Source organism: Syngnathoides biaculeatus, chromosome 22 (assembly GCF_019802595.1).
Source record: "Syngnathoides biaculeatus isolate LvHL_M chromosome 22, ASM1980259v1, whole genome shotgun sequence".
Classification (NCBI taxonomy): domain Eukaryota; kingdom Metazoa; phylum Chordata; class Actinopteri; order Syngnathiformes; family Syngnathidae; genus Syngnathoides; species Syngnathoides biaculeatus.
In genome coordinates, this window is record NC_084661.1 from 5,505,401 (window position 1) to 5,525,099 (window position 19,699).

Sequence of the window (19,699 nt, forward strand, 5' to 3'; positions counted from 1 at the left end):
AGCAACTGCCTCGATTGCCTGGCCCCTCCGTGGATATTGTGCAATCCGCGTCACTGACCACTCACAGGCCAGAGATCTGCATAAACCAAAGCCCGTTTTTGCTCCCGCCATTTTCTCAGACAACATTGCATGGTCCAGTATAGGTTTTGTTAGCGTTTTATCGCGTATTTGGGTTATTTAACAAAAAATATGGTTAAGAGGTGTAGTCATGGACTTTGTAATAGTGACGACAGGTATCCTGAAAGGGTAGTTGGTGGAGTTCAATTCGTACCCTTTCCAAAACCGAAGACCCAGTACGAAAAATGCCTTTGATGGATCAAACTTTGTGGAAGACCGCATCATCAACTAAATCCATCTAATATCAACCGGAACACATATGTTTGCACAAAGGTATGCCCTATATTTGATTTTCAATACATGTCTCGTATAAATGAATTTGAAGTTCTTCGCTAGCATAACACTGCTGCGTGTGAACGATTTACGCACTTATTCTTTGTTGAGCGATATTTAGCGATGATTGGACTGCACAAACGTGTCGCTTTCTTGTTGGCTCGCGGCCGAAGCTTAACCAGACTGTGTTTGCACGAAGATATGCCCTAAATATGATTTTTAATACACGTCTCGTATAAATGAATGACACGTTTTCCGCTAGCATAACACCGCTACGTGTGAACGATTGACACACTTATTCTTTGTTGAGCGATATTTAGCGATGATCGGACTGCACAAACGTATCGCTTTCTTGCTGGCTCGCGGCCGAAGCTTAACCAGACTGTGTTTGCGCGAAGATATGTCCTAAATTAGATTTTTAATACACGTCTCGTATAAATGAATGAGACGTTCTCCGCTAGCATAACACCGCTACGTGTGAACGATTGACACACTTATTCTTTGTTGAGCGATATTTAGCGATGATCGGACTGCACAAACGTATCGCTTTCTTGCTGGCTCGCGGACGAATCTTAACCAGACTGTGTTTGCACGAAGATATGCCCTAAATTTGATTTTTAATACACGTCTCGTATAAATGAATGAGACGTTCTCCGCTATCATAACACCGCTACATGTGAACGATTGACACACTTATTCTTTGTTGAGCGATATTTAGCGATGATCGGACTGCACAAACGTATCGCTTTCTTGCTGGCTCGCGGCCGAAGCTTAACCAGACTGTGTTTGCACAAAGATATGCCCTAAATATGATTTTTAATACACGTCTCGTATAAATGAATGAGACGTTCTCCGCTAGCATAACACCGCTACGTGTGAATGATTGACACACTTATTCTTTGTTGAGCGATAATTAGCGATGATCGGACTGCACAAACGTATCGCTTTCTTGCTGGCTCGCGGCCGAAGCTTAACGAGACTGTGTTTGCGCGAAGATATGTCCTAAATTAGATTTTTAATACACGTCTCGTATAAATGAATGAGACGTTCTCCGCTAGCATAACACCGCTACGTGTGAACGATTGACACACTTATTCTTTGATCAGCGATATTTAGCGATGATCGGACTGCACAAACGTATCGCTTTCTTGCTGGCTCGCGGCCGAAGCTTAACCAGACTGTGTTTGCACAAAGATATGCCCTAAATATGATTTTTAATACACGTCTCGTATAAATGAATGAGACGTTCTCCGCTAGCATAACACCGCTACGTGTGAACGATTGACACACTTATTCTTTGTTGAGCAATAATTAGCTATGATCGGACTGCACAAACGTGTCGCCTTCTTGCTGGCTCGCGGCCGAAGCTTAACCAGACTGTGTTTGCACGAAGATATGCCCTAAATATGATTTTTAATACACGTCTCGTATAAATGAATGAGACGTTCTTTGCTAGCATAACTTTGCTACGTGTGAATGATTGAATGAAATCAGAAGCATGGCGTCTCTCTCAGTTCAGAATGTAGTGTATTTAGAATCTATAATATATCGTTGATTTGAATGAAATCAGAAGCATGGTGTCTGTCTCAGTTAACAATGTATTGTATTGTATTGTATTTGCCATTTTTTACGAATTGTTTGTCTTACGTCAGCGCACGTGGCGTGACGTCACTTCGGGAGGCGTGGTTAAGTGCCCTGTACGGAGGGGTCAATTGAGCTTGTCATCACAGACATCCACCTGAATGAGCCAGTCAAGACCCTGGTGCTTGGCGTCTTGGCTGAACTCCTGAATTGCTCAGCTGAGTACCTCACTTTGGGTGGCCTAGACAGTCTCCAGACTGACTCTGAGCCCTCTTCCAACCCCGTCCTGAGTTGGTGTATTTTTTTTTTTTTCAATGTTTGGAATCCATTTCTGGGGGGATTGTCATGGTCTATGCATTGGTTGGATTGGTTTTGTTTCATGTTTTCCATGTCCTGTGTGCTCATTTTGTTAGCTGTGTCCACCTTTCACATTTACCCTCTACCATGTGTTGACCAATCAGCTCCCTCCAGCCACAGTCTTGTCAATGTGTTTCTCGTTGTCTCGTCAATCTGTGTTAATTTAGCTCTGCTCCCTGGTTTCTTCCAAGTCTCGTCAGTCCATTGTTGATGTCATTGTTTGTTCCTGTCTCCCTGTCCGTGTCCATGCCATTGTCCCTGTTCCATCAAATTTAACAGTTATGTTTTGTGTCAAGTTTTATGTTTTCTTTGTTACTTTGTTAGTAGTTGTTGAACTTTGTGTAGTTTGCCTTTTTGGGGGTGGAATTAAAGATCATTTTGGTGAGATTCCTGGACTCCTTACTCACACCCCCCCCCTCGCTTCCCAGCACTTGGGGCTTCCATGTTTTTGCCTTGCCTTCGTTGTGTTCTCATATCCAAACTGTGACAAATCTTTTGCCTTCATCATACACACCAGGAGAAATATATGTTTACCTGGGTGTTTTTGCTTTGAAGAGGACATAGGCGCTGAAGATGCACATTTGGGAAAGGTAGGCTACAAATATTTTGGGCCAGTTTAGTGATTTTCTTTTAGAATTTATTTTTTCCACACTTTTATATACAAAGAAAGAAAGAAAGAACGAAAAGATAAAAAAGGGAGAAAGAAAGAAAAAAAAATACAATTAATTTACATTCATTAACAGTGAGATAATGATACCTGTATAAATGACAGAATAGGTTTCTCTCATCTCCAATTATCTGATCTAGTAGGTCATCCTCAAGTAAGTTCATACCCGTAAGTGAGCAAAGAAATTAACCATAAATGGGAAAACAATAAGAATAATCATAGTAGTCAAACAAGAAAAATGATACCACTTCAAAGCACCTTACAACAAATGTTCCAAAAACTATGTACAATGATTTACATATTCGCTTCAAGTAAAAACATTTTTAGGTTTCACATTTTCTTGGTATTGGAACCCTTGGGTGATAACTGTTATGACAACAAAACAAGATGCAATACTTATGAGTTTAAAAAAAATTACACTGCATAACATGCTAAGAAAAAGCGAAGATAATAATGATAATGACAACAACAAAAGCAATAAGTGGTGGGAACCAATGAACAAAATTAAGATAAAGTTGATTTCCCATTATGTAGTAACATCTTTTGATATTATGGCATATTTTGTCCAGTTTTCCCAATGTCTCTCAAACTTGTCCTTTTCTTGCCTCAAGATGAACGTTAACTTCTCCATTCTCTCAAAGCTATCTTGAACCACTTTAATCCAATCCTCAACTGTGTGAGTATTCTTTATCAATCAATTCCTCGTAATAGCTTTTTTGCTTGCTAGTGACAAAATACTGTAACCATATTCATTTTCTGGACTCTTGACATTTCTGGTATTAATCCCAAGCATAAGATTTCAAATTTTAAAAGAATCCTGACTTTCATAATTGTCTCCATGTTTTGTTTCTTGTCTTTCCAGTATTTTAAAATGATTGGACAGTCCCAGAACAAATGAAAATGCGCCACCTTATTCTCTCCACAATCTCTCCAGCAGGAGGTACTTGCATCCGGCAAGATCTTTTGAGCTGGAACTTTAAAAAAATGTAACTACATTTTTCCAGCCAAATTCTCTCCAGGATAGAGCAAAAGTACTTTTGCACTGATCTTTTTCCGAGTTTCCACTTGCAGTTTAATGTTACTTTCTTTTTCCCATTACTCTTTAATATATATATGGAATCATCACTGTCTAACGCCTCTAGTATTCTATAAAACCTAGCTATCTTCCCACCCTCTGAGTCTGACTTATAAGCAAGAAGGAATATCTTGACCATACACAGGTTAGTTTGTGATTCTTCTTTTTTTATTTTCTCTTTGTAATGTCTTAATTGCAAAAATCTAAAAAAAAGTCTTGATTGGTTTATCTAAACTGATTCTTTAGTTCTTGGAATTGTCCAAGTGAACACCCTTCATAAAGATCACTGTGTATGATAAGTCCCTTTTCTGCCCATTGTTTGAATCTTATGTTATGTATATGTTGTGTCTTTGTAGACCTAGAGAAAGCCTATGACAGAGTACAAAGAGAGGAACTGTGGTACTCCATGCGCAAGTCTGGTGTGGTGGAGAAATATGTTTCAGATAGGTTTCTGGGCTGTTGGTTGCTGTTTAATATGGGGAACCTTCCGTGCCATGCATGATTTCAAACCATGACGTCTTACTGTATTACCAACAGTCACCTTGGAAACGGTGGTCCCAGCTCTTTTCACATCATTGACCAAGCCCTGTCGTGTAGTCCTGGGCTGATTCCTAACCTTTCTAAGGATCATTGAGACCCCACGAGGTGATATCTTGCATGGGGCTCCACTCTGATTGAGATTGACCGTCTTGTTTAGCTTTCTAATAATTGCTCCAACAGTGGACCTTTTTTACCAAGCTGCTTGGCAATTTCTCCATAGCCCTTTCCAGTCGTATGGACAATTTATTCTCTGGTGTTATCTTTGGACAGCTCTCTGGTCTTGGCCATGTTACAAGTTTGAGTCTTACTGATTGTATGGGGTGGACAGGTGTCTTTATGCAGCTAACGACCTCACAGGTGCATCTGATTTCAGGACAATACATGAGGTGAAGGTGGACTTTTAAAGGTGGACTAACAGGTCTTTGAGGGTCAGAATTGTATCTGATGGACAGGTGTTCAAATATTTATTTGCAGCTGTATCACACAAATAAATCATTAAAAAAACCATAAATTATGATTTCTGGATTTTTCTTTTTACATTATCTCTCTCACCGTGGACATGCATGCACCTACGATGAAAATTTCAGACCCCTTCATAATTTCTCAGTGGCAGAACTTGCAATACAGCAGGGTGTTCAAATGGTTATTTTCTTCACTGTCAGGCTCGTAACGGTCTTTATGGAATTGGTATCGCTCTAGTATCTTATATTAAAAAAAGCCTATCGACGGAATCAAACGCTTTCTCCACGTCTGGCCCTAATAGGACAGCATCTAGTCTGTTCTTGTTTATGTGGTTAATTACGAGTACATGTAATGTCCTCCTGACATTGTCTTGTGTTTGTCTTTGTTTGATGAAACGTGTTTGATCTAACTGTATAATACCTGGGAGTATTATTTCAACGTGTTTTGCTAAAATTGATGTAAAAAGTTCATAGTCGATATTCAACAAGCTGATCGTCCGATAATTACAGCATTCCGGCGTATCGTTCCCTTTTTTTTTTTGGTATTACTGTAATAATTGTTTCTCTCCAGGATGGAGGAATTTCTCCTTTCCTCAAGACCCAGTTAAATGTTCTAAGCAACAGTGGGGAAAACAAATCTTTAAAGGTCTTATACCACTCTCGTGTAAACCCATCAGATTCTGGGGTCTTGTTGGGTTTTAATCTCGAGATTGCCTTTTGAAGTTCATCTGTTGATTTTTGGCCAGTAATATTTTATTCTGGTCTTCTGTGATTGTTGGGAGACCGAGTGGTAGAAGTAGAGATTCAAGTGAGTTATCCCCTTTACAGTCCATCTGTGCACAGAGTTTTTGGTAATATTTCTCAAAAGTATGATTAATATCCTGAAGTTTGTATTTCATTTCTTTTGTAATTGGATCTTTAATTTTGTATATTGCCCTTTCTGCTTGATGTTTACTCAACCTATATGCCAAAATTTGGGCTGCTTTACTACCTACTTCGCATTGCCTCTGTTTAAAAAAAAAAAAGATTTTTCTGAATCTCTATATCATAGATTTCCATCATCTTTTTTTTATTTCCCTGATTCTCTGACTAATTTCCATTTGAGTGTCTTTTTCCATGTTTTTTTTCACAGGTCTTCCAATTCTTTTTCTGGGTGACGAATGCAGTGTTCTTTTTACAGCTTATCAACTGCATTCTTATTAATATTGTATTTCATAACTCACTCTGATTTGATCACACAACTTTTTCTTTGTGTCCTTTCTTCCACACGTCCACTTTTTGCATTGTATCTTGGTGGCAGGTTGTGACCATTTTGACAATGCGGTTGCCCAGTCCCAGAACCACAAGCACGTCTCCATTATGGCAGGAAACTTTTCCATCTTCCCCCAAGTAAGTCTTAGTCACCTCTTTAATAAGATCAGGTTCCCCCATGTTCTTTCTTAGGATCCTGCAAATGTTGGTCTGTGATTCAAGCAGAGGCTTACACGTCAACTGAGTTAGTTAGGCTGTGGCAAGTGAAGTGGTCGAAGAGCATGACTACAATATTGGAGAAGCTACAGGATTGTCCATAATCAGGTTGTATATTGAAGCAATAGCCTGTTTTTGATCCACACAAAATGTACAACTTAATTCCATACTTAATATGGTTATAGGTCCCGATCAAGAGGCGTTCCTGCCACTTTAGCTTAACCTCATTCAGACAAATCTTTTCATAGAGCTGATAGTGTCTTGAACTTGTCCACCAAATAGGCTCGTACTTGATGAACGCTGTACATTTTGTCAAAGGCATTATAGATGCATTTAGGTTGAAATGGAGGACCCACCAAAGTGTTTGATTGCAGTTCCTTGCCGTAGCCTGGCCAAAAAAGAGGACGGAAATCAAATGATGAAAAGATTGTGCAAGTGTTGGTTTCGGGCGATGATACACATTGCAAAAAATGTCTTCGGTTCTTCAATTGTGACTGGTGTCTACATGCTTGCTCCAGGTTATGTTTATGTTGAGATATTATATATAAAGATAAATATTACTAGATATTTGATTCATTCACCATATGTTGCAGCACCTCATCAGCCAGGAGCAGCTCTCGGAAGTCAACTGGATGATCTGACTCCAGCTCTGCAGCAGTGCCCTCGGGTCAAGGGTTTGCCGGAAAGAAGAGTGATTTTGGGTTGCCAATTATCAAGATGCCAGCCTGGTTGATCCCCACTTCTCAATGCATGACCTGTAACTAGTAGAAGTACAGGCTTCCCTTGCTACTTTGCGCATCACTTTTTACAGCTTCAATGCTTCACGGGTTTTTATTAATAAAAAAAAAAGAAAAGATAAATACAGCCAGATTGGCATACTACAGAAAGACACGTTAATACAAGGCGTGTGTTTGGTTCCCGGTGTGACATCAACCAATGAGAGCACGAGTGGCTTTATCCCGTAAGCTGATTGGATCCGCATCATCAAAGCCTCACCTAGCAACTTCCCTTGTCCCACCCATTTCCTTGTTTTGTGCATTGTCTTGTCCATGCTGTTGACCGTCTTGTATCTGTACTGTATCTTTGTGTTGTGTTCATGATCACTTTTTTTTTCTTAAGCGATACCATTTTTTGATTACGTAGTTACAATACCACCTCAGCATTGTGCCCCAGGGAACGCTTCCTCCTCGGCACCAGAGAGGAGATGACTCTGTGTACCCATTATCATTTTCGTTTTCAGTTCCTTGGAGCCATCAAACTTACAGAGTTTTGAAATGGTATGGTCATATGGAATTAACCCATCCATCCATCCATTTCCTTAGCCGCTTATCCTCACGAGGGTAGTGGGAAGTGCTGGAGCCTATCGCAGTTGTCAATGGCCAGGAGGCGGGGCAAACCCTGAACTTGTTGCCAGCCAATCGTAGGGCACATAGAAACAAACAGCCGCATTCACAATCACGCCAAGGGGCAATTAAGCGTGTCCAATTAATGTTACATATTTTTGGGATGTGGGAGGAAACCAGAGTGCCCGGAGAAAACCCACGCAGGCACGGGGAGAGCATGTAAATTCCACACAGGTGGGTCTGGGATTGAACCCGGGACCTCAGCCAATGCCAATGCTCTCCAGCTGACTCACCGTGCCGCCACTACTGGAACTAAATAATGTTTAAGTTCGTAAGTGATTATTCAATAAGGCTTTATGGCTGTATATCAATGCTATCCTTTACCTCTGTACTGAAGCTTATGATTTCTGTTGTTTGGGCAATCTTTCCCCTGCATGCTGAAGTTGATATTGGTCCGGATGCAGCGGTTGATCAGTGGCTGAATCGGACGCACATTATCACTCATGCTCAGGAAGATTTGAGATGGCTGGTTTTGGCTGAGTAGGCGCAAAGAGTGCATCTGAGAAAGAAGTGATGGAGAACATTTTTGAAAATTAAAATGTTTGTCAGGCTCATGAAGTTTTAATAAACCCAGTCAGGTCTGGAAAATTGAAGAGTTCAAACGCAAAAGAATCCAAATTTATGTGAAGTCAGTAAAAAAAAAAGAAGGTATAATTTTTGGGTCCAAGTTACAGCCAATATTTTTTATTTAGGAGTTTTCAAGTAATATCCAGTAATTAAGAGGCTAATTGGGGAAAAAAGAAAAGATAACTCTAATTGAAAATGTCTCTATTTTTTTTTTAAACAAAATAATGTAGAGATTGCCAGTTTCACACAGCTATAATATAACAATGAAATTATATTATGCTTCATAAATAAAATCTAACAAATAAATATTTTGAATCAACCCTTATTTGTATAGACCCATCAAGAGTTTTCCGTGTTATTTTCCTACATACATTAAATATATTTGAAGGTGAATGCTGAAAATGTGCGGACTCAAAATAATCTTGGACTGAATTGTTGGGATAGAGCATTCAACTTTTTCGCCACCTCAATTGGCTAGATTTTTTGAGTAGGCCTAAAAACTAGCCGTATCAAAAAAGAGGGCTGCTGTGTGTACTTTCTTACATGATTCAGCACTCCCCAACTATATAAACACTAAGACATTTAACATAACTTGTCCCAATTCCCACTCAAGGATGCAGTTAGCCATTAAATAAAATGTGTTTAATTTTCCAAAAGAAATGAATGAAGGTTAACACCTGCGTTCACTTCCAGTTTAGTCCGATTTAAGCTTTAAACTTATTTAAATTTATGAAACTAATCTGTCCCATAAAGGGGGACCATGTCACATATTATATGAATAAAAATTAGGGACGAGAAAGCTTTTTATCAGTCTCGTAATCTGAATGCTGCTATTTTCTTCTTCTTTTCCTTTCGGCTTGTCCCGTTCGGGGTTGCCACCGCGTGTCATCTTTTTCCATCTTCGCCTATCTCCTGCATCTTCCTCTCTAACCCCAACTGCCCTCATCTCTTCCCTCACTATAAACCTTCTCTTTGGTCTTCCTCTCGCTCTTTTGCCTGGCAGCTCCATCCTCAGCACCCTTCTACCAATATATTCACTCTCTCGCCTCTGAACATGTCCAAACCATCGAAGTCTGCTATCTTGAATCTAGTCTCCAAAACATCCAACTTCGGCTGTCCCTCTAATGAGCTCATTTCTAATCCTATCCAACCTGGTCACTCCGAGCGAGAACCTCAACATCTTCATTTCTGCCACCTCCATTTCTGCTTCCTCTTGTTTCTTCAGTGCCACCGTGTCTAATCCGTACATCATGGCCGGCCTCACCACTGTTTTGACTCTTCTGTCACATATCACACCAGACACCTTTCGCCAGCTGTTCCAACCTGCTTGGACCCGTTTCTTCACTTCCTTACCACACTCACCGTTGCTCTGGATTGTTGACCCTAAATATTTGAAGTCCTCCACCCTCGCTATCTCTTCTCCCTGTAGCCTCACTCTTCCCCCTCCACCTTTCTCATTCACGCACATATATTCTGTTTTACTTTGGCTAATCTTCATTCCTCTCCTTTCCAGTGCATGTCTCCATCTTTCTAATTGTTCCTCTGCATGCTCCCTGCTTTCACTGCATATCACAATATCATCTGCGGACATCATGGTCCAAGAGGATTCCAGTCTAACGTCATCTGTCAGCCTATCCATTACCACTGCAAACAGGAAGGGGCTCAGAGCTGATCCCTGATGCAGTCCCACCTCCACCTTAAATTCTTCGGTCACACCTAAGGCACACCTCACCATTGTTCTGCTGCCATCATACATGTCCTGTACTATTTTAACATACTTCTCTGCCACACCAGACTTACGCATGCAATACCACAGTTCCCGTCTTGGTACTCTGTCATTCGCTTTCTCTAGATCCACAAAGACACACTGTAGCTCCTTCTGACCTTCTCTGTAATTTTCCACTAGCATCCTCAAGGCAAATAATGCATCTGTGGTACTCTTTCTAGGCATAAAACCATACTGTTGCTCGGAGATACTTTTGTCCTGAGTCTAGCCTCCACTACTCTTTCCCATAACTTCATTGTGTGGCTCATCAAGATTATTCCTCTGTAATTCCCACAGTTCTGAACATCGCCTTTGTTCTTAAAAATGGGAACTCGTACACTTTTCCTCCATTCTTCAGGCATCTTTTCGCCCGATAGTATTCTGTTGAATAAGTTGGTTAAAAACTCTTCCTTCTCTCTCATTTTCTTCATTCATCAACTTCTCAAGTATTCTTTCCATCTATTTAGCACACTACTGGCATGCTGCTTTCCTTTAAGGAAATTTAAATCCAAGACAACAAAGGTTCACTGTTAAACTCTGACCAAACAGAACTCAGCCAAGACTGGAATTTTATAGAATACTTAATGATATCCAAAAGGCATCTAGAGGGAAACACACAGATGGGTCAAACTAAAGAAAAACAATTGGGATATGAAACATGTGTTGGGCTACAGTTGAAAATGTGAGCGTTTCATGTGTCCAGTGTGAACAGGAGAGAGAGAGAGAGAGAGAGAGAGAGAGAGAGAGAGAGAGAGAGAGAGAAAGAGAGAGGACAAAATAGAGATTTTGTCCGGAGCTAGTCATTTCCCTGAAATTATTAGGCATGATTATTGCACAGTCTGACAAATGCTTGCAGTGTCTACTCACAAGCGTAGATCTGCTGTTTTCTGGGTCTCTCTCTGCGTGAGTCTTAGGAGGCAGGTTTGATTATTATTTGATTATAGGGGAATTCCAGTGGTTTGCATTAACAATGTATCCAATAGGTCATGTAATATGTACTCTATCTTGACAACGTGATTTTAAATCCTCTCTCATTTAATAGTGTTTTGAGAAGATTTTTATCGACAATTACAAATTTTCAGGGGCGCCGCCAATTTTGCGACTCACATGACCTACATGGGCGGATGTGACGTGTTACGTGTCGTTCCAAACGCTTTATTACATGGGAAACCGTTAGGCCCACCGTTGATTTCTCAGATTCATCCTCGTCTGATGAAGAAATAGCAGTATCGGTTGATCGGGCAGAGCTGTGAGCTCTCTCTCCGGGGCTTAGCGGGGAGTGAGCTCACGACTCCACCACTCGCGTAATTTTGTAATAGAACTGATGTGTCTATATGTGTCTATAAAAATGTATATGTGGGACAGCTATTAGACTGCAAAGCCAAAGATAAAATAAAAAGACAAAAAAGACAAATAAAGAGATACCGTCCCAAAAAATTTCAGTCTCACTCCAACTTGGCAAAACCAAACAGCGTCATTGTTATGAGAAGACCAAAACCGACTGTTTGGATGGAACAATTTCATTTGTTGGTAATTTCATTAGGTGTTACGTGGTCATGGGGGAGGTATTGCAAGCAATCCCTTTCATTTCCATATGATATATATATGATATAAGGCAAGAATTGTGCTGTTAGTTGATTTTGGGGTGGGATGTTTTTGTTCCACGAAGCATTAGTGGCTAACTCACGCAATTGGGAACACGACATTGTGCAGCCACAAGCAGGTGGTGACAAGTATTTGGGTGCAGCTTGACAATGAAAAATTTCTTGAAATTTTGGTCTTTTTTTTGTTCTGTTTGTTTAAAACCCGAAGCATGCCACGTGCTAGTGGGAGTAGTATGCCTGTGTGCTTTTAGTCTCTGTTTATCTGTGAGAGTGGGCGATAAACTAGCTATGCTTTCTGGGTCGTATATTTCACAGGAAAATGCATAGGTAATTGAGGTCTTATGGTAGTCACATCCATGAGATGTGACTTTGAAAAGGTTATGTCTCTCATGAGTGGGAGCACACGGAAAAATTCAATGTCTTTAAGATTTGCTTCCATAAAACCATTAAATTTCGGGTCATACTTTGGAATATTATGCACAACTTTGTCCAAGTCTCTCAAGGTCATGCATTGAAAGTCATCAAGACAAGGGAGCGACTGTAGCAACTGGCGGGGCCGGCTCCTGCAGCCACAAGAAAATGGTTTGTTGATGATAGGGACTGACCTGAAGCAGTTAGTCTTCAGTCGGTCAGCTAATTTGGTTAACTCCACTTTCAATTGTGTGATTTCAGCAGGAGCATTTTGCAATTTTCTTTCCTGTTCTCGGGTGGTTTGCGCATACAAGCCAAGGCCCTGTCTTAATTTACCATTTTAATGTGTTAACAAGGCACTATCATCACTGTTGTCAACTGAGTAGTGCCGGCGATGTGTGTCTCCACATCTTCACACAGTGTTTCAACATCAATGAGATGGGTCTCAGTGATGTTCAATTGAGTGTTGGAATCTGAAATCTGTGCTACTAAATTTACTCATTTCTGCTGTGCTTCATTTGGTCATCCTCTGCGGTGCTCCATTTTAATTGTGACACTGAATTTAAAACAATGTCACCGAGCATTAAAGTGAGGTTCTTATCTTTTAACGTGTTTGAAATCACTCATGAGTTGCGCTATATAGGTATTGAGGACATTAAGGCTAGGGTCCTTGACGGACTCTGCTTAGGCCAGGATGAGGTTGTAGTGTGTTTTAGCATTGAATTGCATTAGACAAAACCCAGGGGATGAGAATTATGGACTGAGTTTGGAAAGTAAGATGGACAGACTCCCTGGGGAGTTCTACTTCAAAGGAACTCTATGGTCTACTTCAAAGGGATTCTATGGCCATTGTTCTGCCCTGCAAGATGTCTTGAGGTATTCTTTTGTTTTGCATATTTTATTATCATTTTCGCTGTTAATCAGTTATATTTGTACACAGCCTTGTTAAATTAATGCTTTAGTGTAATTCCGCGTCCGACCTCTGGGTGGCAGCACTCATTCGTTCGTGCCTCGTATATTTACAGAGAAGATCCAACTTCCTTTGTGTACAAAGCAGCAAACGAACGCAGATCAAGTTCATCGTCGTGTTGTCCATCAGGTCTCAACTATTTCACGGAAGGATATGTACACGGAATTAAGATTTTGGACGGAGCAGGACGCAATGTCAGAGTTACAGCGAAACGTTGGAGATCGATGCAAAAACTTCATATTGAAATCCAACAGGATAAACTTGTGGAATCGTACTGCGCATGTAAAGCAGGGAGTGTACTTTTTACTTGGAAAGATCACAAGTAATATCATTGTAGTCTTAAGTGAGTGGGTGTATTCATTTGACTTGGCTCGTAATGGAATCCAGGGCCGTTTTAAAAGTCTGATGTAATATAAATAGGCAAATAGACATATCTCTTGCATGACGTTGCGCATTTACGTATCACTAACCCGACTCGTCGGCATAAAATATTACATATCTCATTCAGCAGTGTCAGTGATACACTAACAAAGTGAAAGTTGTTCTCCTGCAATGTATAAAGCACTGATAATAACGAAATCAAACTCAGACAAGATACTTCTCCCAGACTTACCTTCGAACATACAGCCTTGTGTTTGTTGATATTGTCCACACTTAGTTGTACGCGCGCTCTTCCGCGAGCCTTAATCCATCGTAGACACTTCGTTAATTGTGTTTTAGACATTGGAAAATGAATCAATCGGGCCCCTTGTAACCTAGCAGGATATCTTTCATCAGAATTGCACGTTCCCCAAGCGCATCTGAGTACCATTTTGTTCGTAATATTAACTTTTCCAAGCGCACACGACCGATGACCAGTATTGCTTGTGGCACATGATGACAAGAGGGGCAGGTCAAGCCAGGGGTTAAGGCAATGCGACTATCTGATTGGCTGTTATTGTGCAAGTGATTGACATGTTGGAAAGGTCAATTGGTTAACACTGTTAGTATTTTCATTCATTTTATTGATGTACAGTACAGGCTTATTTGACAACTCACCAAGTGCTGTATATTTTTTCTCACTGTTTACAGTTTCACTCTGCTTCAATTGTTCAACAAAGGAAACGGTCATCTCCTGGCTTTTGAACAGAGTTTGGCTGGCTGTTAATTCTGCGTTTTACACTGAGCAAATTAAAATGTAGAAAGACCAGTACAGTGAAAACCCACGAATCAGTGGGCACAGTAATTCATCATGGATGGAGATAAACTGATGACAGCAGACACCCAGAGATATGAAGATGAGGAGATGTTACTGGAAGAGAAAAGCTCCCAGTCATCAGCCTCAAAGTCCTCTGTCAACAGTGCAGGTGCCAGAGCCTTAGCTGAGGCTGCATCGGCCAAGGTTGCTTTTGTTAAGAAGGAACTTCAAATCAAAAAAGAGAAAGCAAGACTGGACATGGAGAAGGCTATGCTACAGGCCAACCTTGAAGCCTTCGAGATGGAAAAGGAGGCTGCTGCGGCTCTTGCGGAGGCTACAGCGAATAGCTCTCATCCCTCAAGACCAACATGTTCTGTTTCAACACACACAGAGACAGAACAGGGGAGTATGTGAAAAAACACGAGTTAATCACCCATTGCACCTCCCTTTTCCTGCAGAGCATCCCAGCTCATGTCACGTTAAATGTTAAGGGACAGCCATCTCCAACGAAATTCAACATCTCAGAGAGGATCCATTCACAGGACAATGATCAGGCTATTCCCCCTACAACATATGGAGAATCACATGCTAGCTACCACCCAGAAGCAACAGAGCAGCCTGAGCAAATATTCTCCTCAGTCAGACACACTGTTCATCCAGACCACCTCTTGAGCAGAGCTCACAGCATCCGTATCAGACTCATACTAGCAACATGGCTGACTTCACCAAATATGTAGGCCAGAGAGAGCTCATAACCACTCGGCTTACCAAGTTTGACGACCAACTGGAAAACTTCAAACCACGGGAGTCCTCCTTCTTTCACGCCATTCATGGCCTAGATCTAACAGCCAGTGAAGAGCTAGTAAAATGGCTCGGCAAGGAATCAGCAGAACATGCCAGAAGAATTCGGGCTGTTTATCCCTCCAAACCCCGTGCTGCTCTCCAGATGACTTGGACTAGACTCGGAGAGTGTTCCACCGCCCCAGAGGTCATAGAGAATGCCCTCTTCCAACGGCCAGACAACTTTCCAAAACTGCCTTCAAGAGAAAATTATTTGCCCCGAGAACAAGGAGACCTCCTAATGGAACTGAACGCTTCCAAGCAAGATGGTTTCTTACCAGGGCTCCCCTATCTTGATACTTCTCGTGGAATCAATCCCATAGTCGAGAATCTGCCCACTGGCCTCCAAGATAAGTGGATCACTGCTGGTTCATGATTCAAAGAAGAACACCGGGGGAGCTTTCCACCATTCTCCTTTTTTACTCAGTTCATCTGCCGGGAAGCCAAGATGAGAAACAATCCCGGTTTAATTATGTCAAGCGGTAGCTGTGGTCGCAACGATGGGTTAACATCAAGACAGGATCTCGGAAAGACCAGATTAACAGTCCACAAGACAGGTGTGTGTAACTGAGGAGAAGTCAACCTAGAGAGCCGAGGTAGGGAGCGCGACCCTGACAAGTTCTGTCCTATCCACAAGAAGCCCCATCCTCTAACAAAATGTAGAGTCTTCAGGTCAAAGCCACTGACAGACCGCAAAGCATTCCTGACAGAACACAAGAGATTTTACAAGTGCTGCTCTTCAACTCACAGAGTGAGACTGTCAAGTGGTTCTGAAGTGAAAAGTGTGCTAGAGTAACCAACACTGCACAGCCCTACATCCAGACACCAGCTCATCTCCCACACATGCCATGCAGGAGCCGGAGTCAACCTCTGTAGAGCAGCAAAAGAGCACTCCAGAAGTAACCTCACGATGTACAGAGGTATGTGGGCCAGGTCTCCCAGCACAATCCTGTTCCAAGATTTCTCTCGTGCAGGTTTATCCACAAGGACAGTGGGAACGCTCTGTCAAAATGTACGCAGTCCTTGATGACCAGAGCAACTGCTCGCTGGCCAGGTCTGAGTTCTTCCAGGTTTTTGGACTCCAAGGCAGCCTGTCACCCTACCTAATAAGGACCTGTGCTGGCATCAAAGAGATGACTGGGAGTAAACAGTCGGATCCCAGATCAAAGCAGTCAGTGGTGGTGAGAGTTTTGTAGCCAGGCAATCGCATTGTTAAGTCGACTTCTAGCTCCAAGAAGGCGGCCAGTTCCTTCGGGCGTTTCCACAGGTCCATTAGGGTCAACATAGTGTGAGCCGCTGCTCAGTTGAAGATGTGCTGCATGTCGTGAGGGCCCTGTCTGCATTTCGGGCAGAGGTTGACGATAGTGTTGTCGACAGGAGCCACATAGTCATTGAGACATATAGACAAACGGTCAATGGCCCCAACAAGGCACCTTTTGCTCATCACCTAGATCTAGGGTGGGTAATTGTTGGAGAAGTATGCATTGACAATGCCCAGAGTCCAACAACAGTCAATGTATACAAGACAAATGTCCCTCAGAACAGACGTCCATCAAACTTCAGTCCTCATCAACGTGAAAGGGAGAGCAAGCTATGGCAGGGAGTCTTCTTCTTCTTCTCCTTTCGGCTTGTCCTGTTAGGGGTCGCCACAGCGTGTCATCTTTTGCCATCTTAGCCTATCTCCTGCATCTTCCTCTCTAACCCCAACTGCCCTCATGTCTTCCCTCACCACATCCATAAACCTTCTCTTTGGTCTTCCTCTCGCTCTTTTGCCTGGGAGCTCCATCCTCAGCATCCTTCTACCAATATACTCACTCTCTCGCCTCTGAACATGTCCAAACCATCGAAGTCTGCTCTCTCGAATCTTGTCTCCAAAACATCCAACTTCGGCTGTCCCTCTAATGAGCTCATTTCTAATCCTATCCAACCTGGTCACTCCGAGCGAGAACCTCAACATCTTCATTTCTGCCACCTCCATTTCTGCTTCCTCTTGTTTCTTCAGTGCCACCGTGTCTAATCCGTACATCATGGCCGGCCTCACCACTGTTTTGACTCTTCTGTCACATATCACACCAGACACCTTTCGCCAGCTGTTCCAACCTGCTTGGACCCGTTTCTTCACTTCCTTACCACACTCACCATTGCTCTGGATTGTTGACCCTAAATATTTGAAGTCGTCCACCCTCGCTATCTCTTCTCCCTGTAGCCTCACTCTTCCCTCTCCACTTTTCTCATTCACGCACAGATATACTGTTTTACTTTGGCTAATCTTCATTCCTCTCCTTTCCAGTGCATGTCTCCATCTTTCTAATTGTTCCTCTGCATGCTCCCTGCTTTCACTGCATATCACAATATCATCTGCGAACATCATGGTCCAAGGGGATTCCAGTCTACCCTCATCTGTCAGCCTATCCATTACCACTGCAAACAGGAAGGGGCTCCACCTTAAATTCCTCTGTCACACCTTAGGCACACCTCACCATTGTTCTGCTGCCATCATACATGTCCTGTACTATTTTAACATACTTCTCTGCCACACCAGACTTACGCATGCAGTACCAAAGCTCCTGTCTTGGTACTCTGTCATAGGCTTTCTCTTGATCCACAAAGACACACTGTAGCTCCTTCTGATCTTCTCTGTACTTTTCCACTAGCATCCTCAAGGCAAATAATGCATCTGTAGTACTCTTTCTAGGCATCAAACCATACTGTTGCTCGCAGATACTTACTTCTGTCCTGAGTCTAGCCTCCACTACTCTTTCCCATAACTTCATTGTGTGGCTCATCAACTTTATTCCTCTGTAGTTCCCACAGCTTTGAACATCCCCTTTGTTCTTAAAAATGGGAACTAGAACACTTTTCCTCCATTCTTCAGGCATCTTTTCGCCCGCTAGTATTCTGTTGAGTAAGTTGGTCAAAAACTCCACAGCCATCTCTCCAAATTGCTTCCATACCTATGCTCCTATACGGTATGTCATCAGGACCAACTGCCTTTCCATTTTTCATCCTTTGTAGTACCTTCCTGACTTCCCCCTTAGTAATCATTTCCACTTCCTGGTCCTTCACTCTTGCCTCTTCAACTCTTCCTTCTCTCTCATTTTCTTCATTCATCAACTTCTCAAAGTATTCTTTCCATCTATTTGGCACACTACTGGCACCAGTCAACACATTTCCATCTCTATCCTGAATCACCCTTACCTGCTGCACATCCTTCCCATCTGTATCCCTGTGTCTGGCCAACCTGTAGAGATCCTTTTCTCCTTCTTTCGTGTCCAACCTGGTATACATGTCTTCATATGCCTCTTGTTTAGCCTTTGCCACCTCTACCTTTGCCCTACATCGCATCTCGATGTACTCCTTTCGCCTCTGCTTAGTCCTCTCAGTATCCCACTTCTTCTTCGCTAATCTCTTTCCTTGTATGACTCCTTGTATTTTGGGGTTCCACCACCAAGTCTCCTTGTCCCCTTTCCTACCAAAAGACACACCAAGTACTCTCCTGCCAGTCTCTCAGATTACCATGGCTGTCGTTGTCCAGTCTTCCGGGAGCTTCTGCTGTCCATCGAGGGCCTGTCTTACCTCTTTCCGAAAGGCCGCACAACATTCTTCCTTTCTCAGCTTCCACCACATGGTTCTCTGCTCTACCTTTGTCTTCTTTATCTTCCTACCCACCACCAGAGTCATCCTACACACTACCATCCTATGCTGTCAAGATACACTCTCCCCTACCACTTCTTTACAGTCAGTAACCTCCTTCAGATTACATCGTCTGCACAAAATATAATCTACCTGCGTGGTTCTACCTCCGCTCTTGTAGGTCATTAGATGTTCCTCCCTCTACTGGAAATAAGTGTTCACTACAGCCATCTCCATCCTTTTTGCAAAATTCCACCACCATCTGTCCCTCAAAGTTCCTTTCCTGGATGCCGTACTTACCCATCACTTCTTCATCGCCCCTGTTTCCTTTACCAATATGTCCATTACAATCTGCACCAATCACAACTCTCTCGCTGTCTGGGATGCTCAGAACTACTTCATCTAGTTCCTTCCAGAATTTGTCTTTCAACTCTAGGTCACATCCTACCTGTGGTGCATAGCCGCTAACCACATTATACATCACACCCTCAATTTCAAATTTTAGTCTCATCACTCGATCTGATACTCTTTTCACCTCCAAGACATTCTTAGCCAGCTCTTCCTTTAAAATAACCCCTACTCCATTTCTCTTCCCATCTACTCTGTGGTCGAATAATTTAAACCCTGCTCCTAAACTTCTAGCCTTACTACCTTTCCACCTGCTCTCTTGGATGCACAGTACATCAACCTTTCTCCTAATCATCATGTCAACCAACTCCTGGGCTTTTCCTGTCATAGTCCCAACATTCAAAGTCCCTCACTCAGTCGTAGGATCTGTGCATTCCTTTTTT

At 42.2% G+C, this 19,699-nt stretch overlaps 1 protein-coding gene across 8 annotated transcripts in view; it reads right to left on the minus strand.

Moving 5' to 3' along the window:
• Positions 1-19,699, minus strand: part of ca10a (carbonic anhydrase Xa) — a 148,450-nt gene that overhangs the window by 15,166 nt on the left and 113,585 nt on the right. For 4 of the 8 annotated variants that reach the window (XR_009793536.1, XR_009793539.1, XR_009793537.1 and 1 more), the window contains 3 exons: positions 8,266-8,440; positions 7,120-7,299; positions 6,895-6,926 (listed from right to left, as the gene is read on the minus strand). The exons of 1 other annotated variant lie outside the window; for it this stretch is intronic. Coding sequence is in view for 2 of the 7 variants with exons in the window: in XM_061809736.1 (XP_061665720.1) it covers positions 8,266-8,440 (175 nt within the window). In the remaining 5 variants the exon portion in view is untranslated. The remainder of the gene's footprint in view (positions 1-6,894; positions 6,927-7,119; positions 7,300-8,265; positions 8,441-19,699) is intronic. 3 more of the 8 variants (XR_009793538.1, XM_061809736.1, XM_061809737.1) reach the window with 1 other exon arrangement.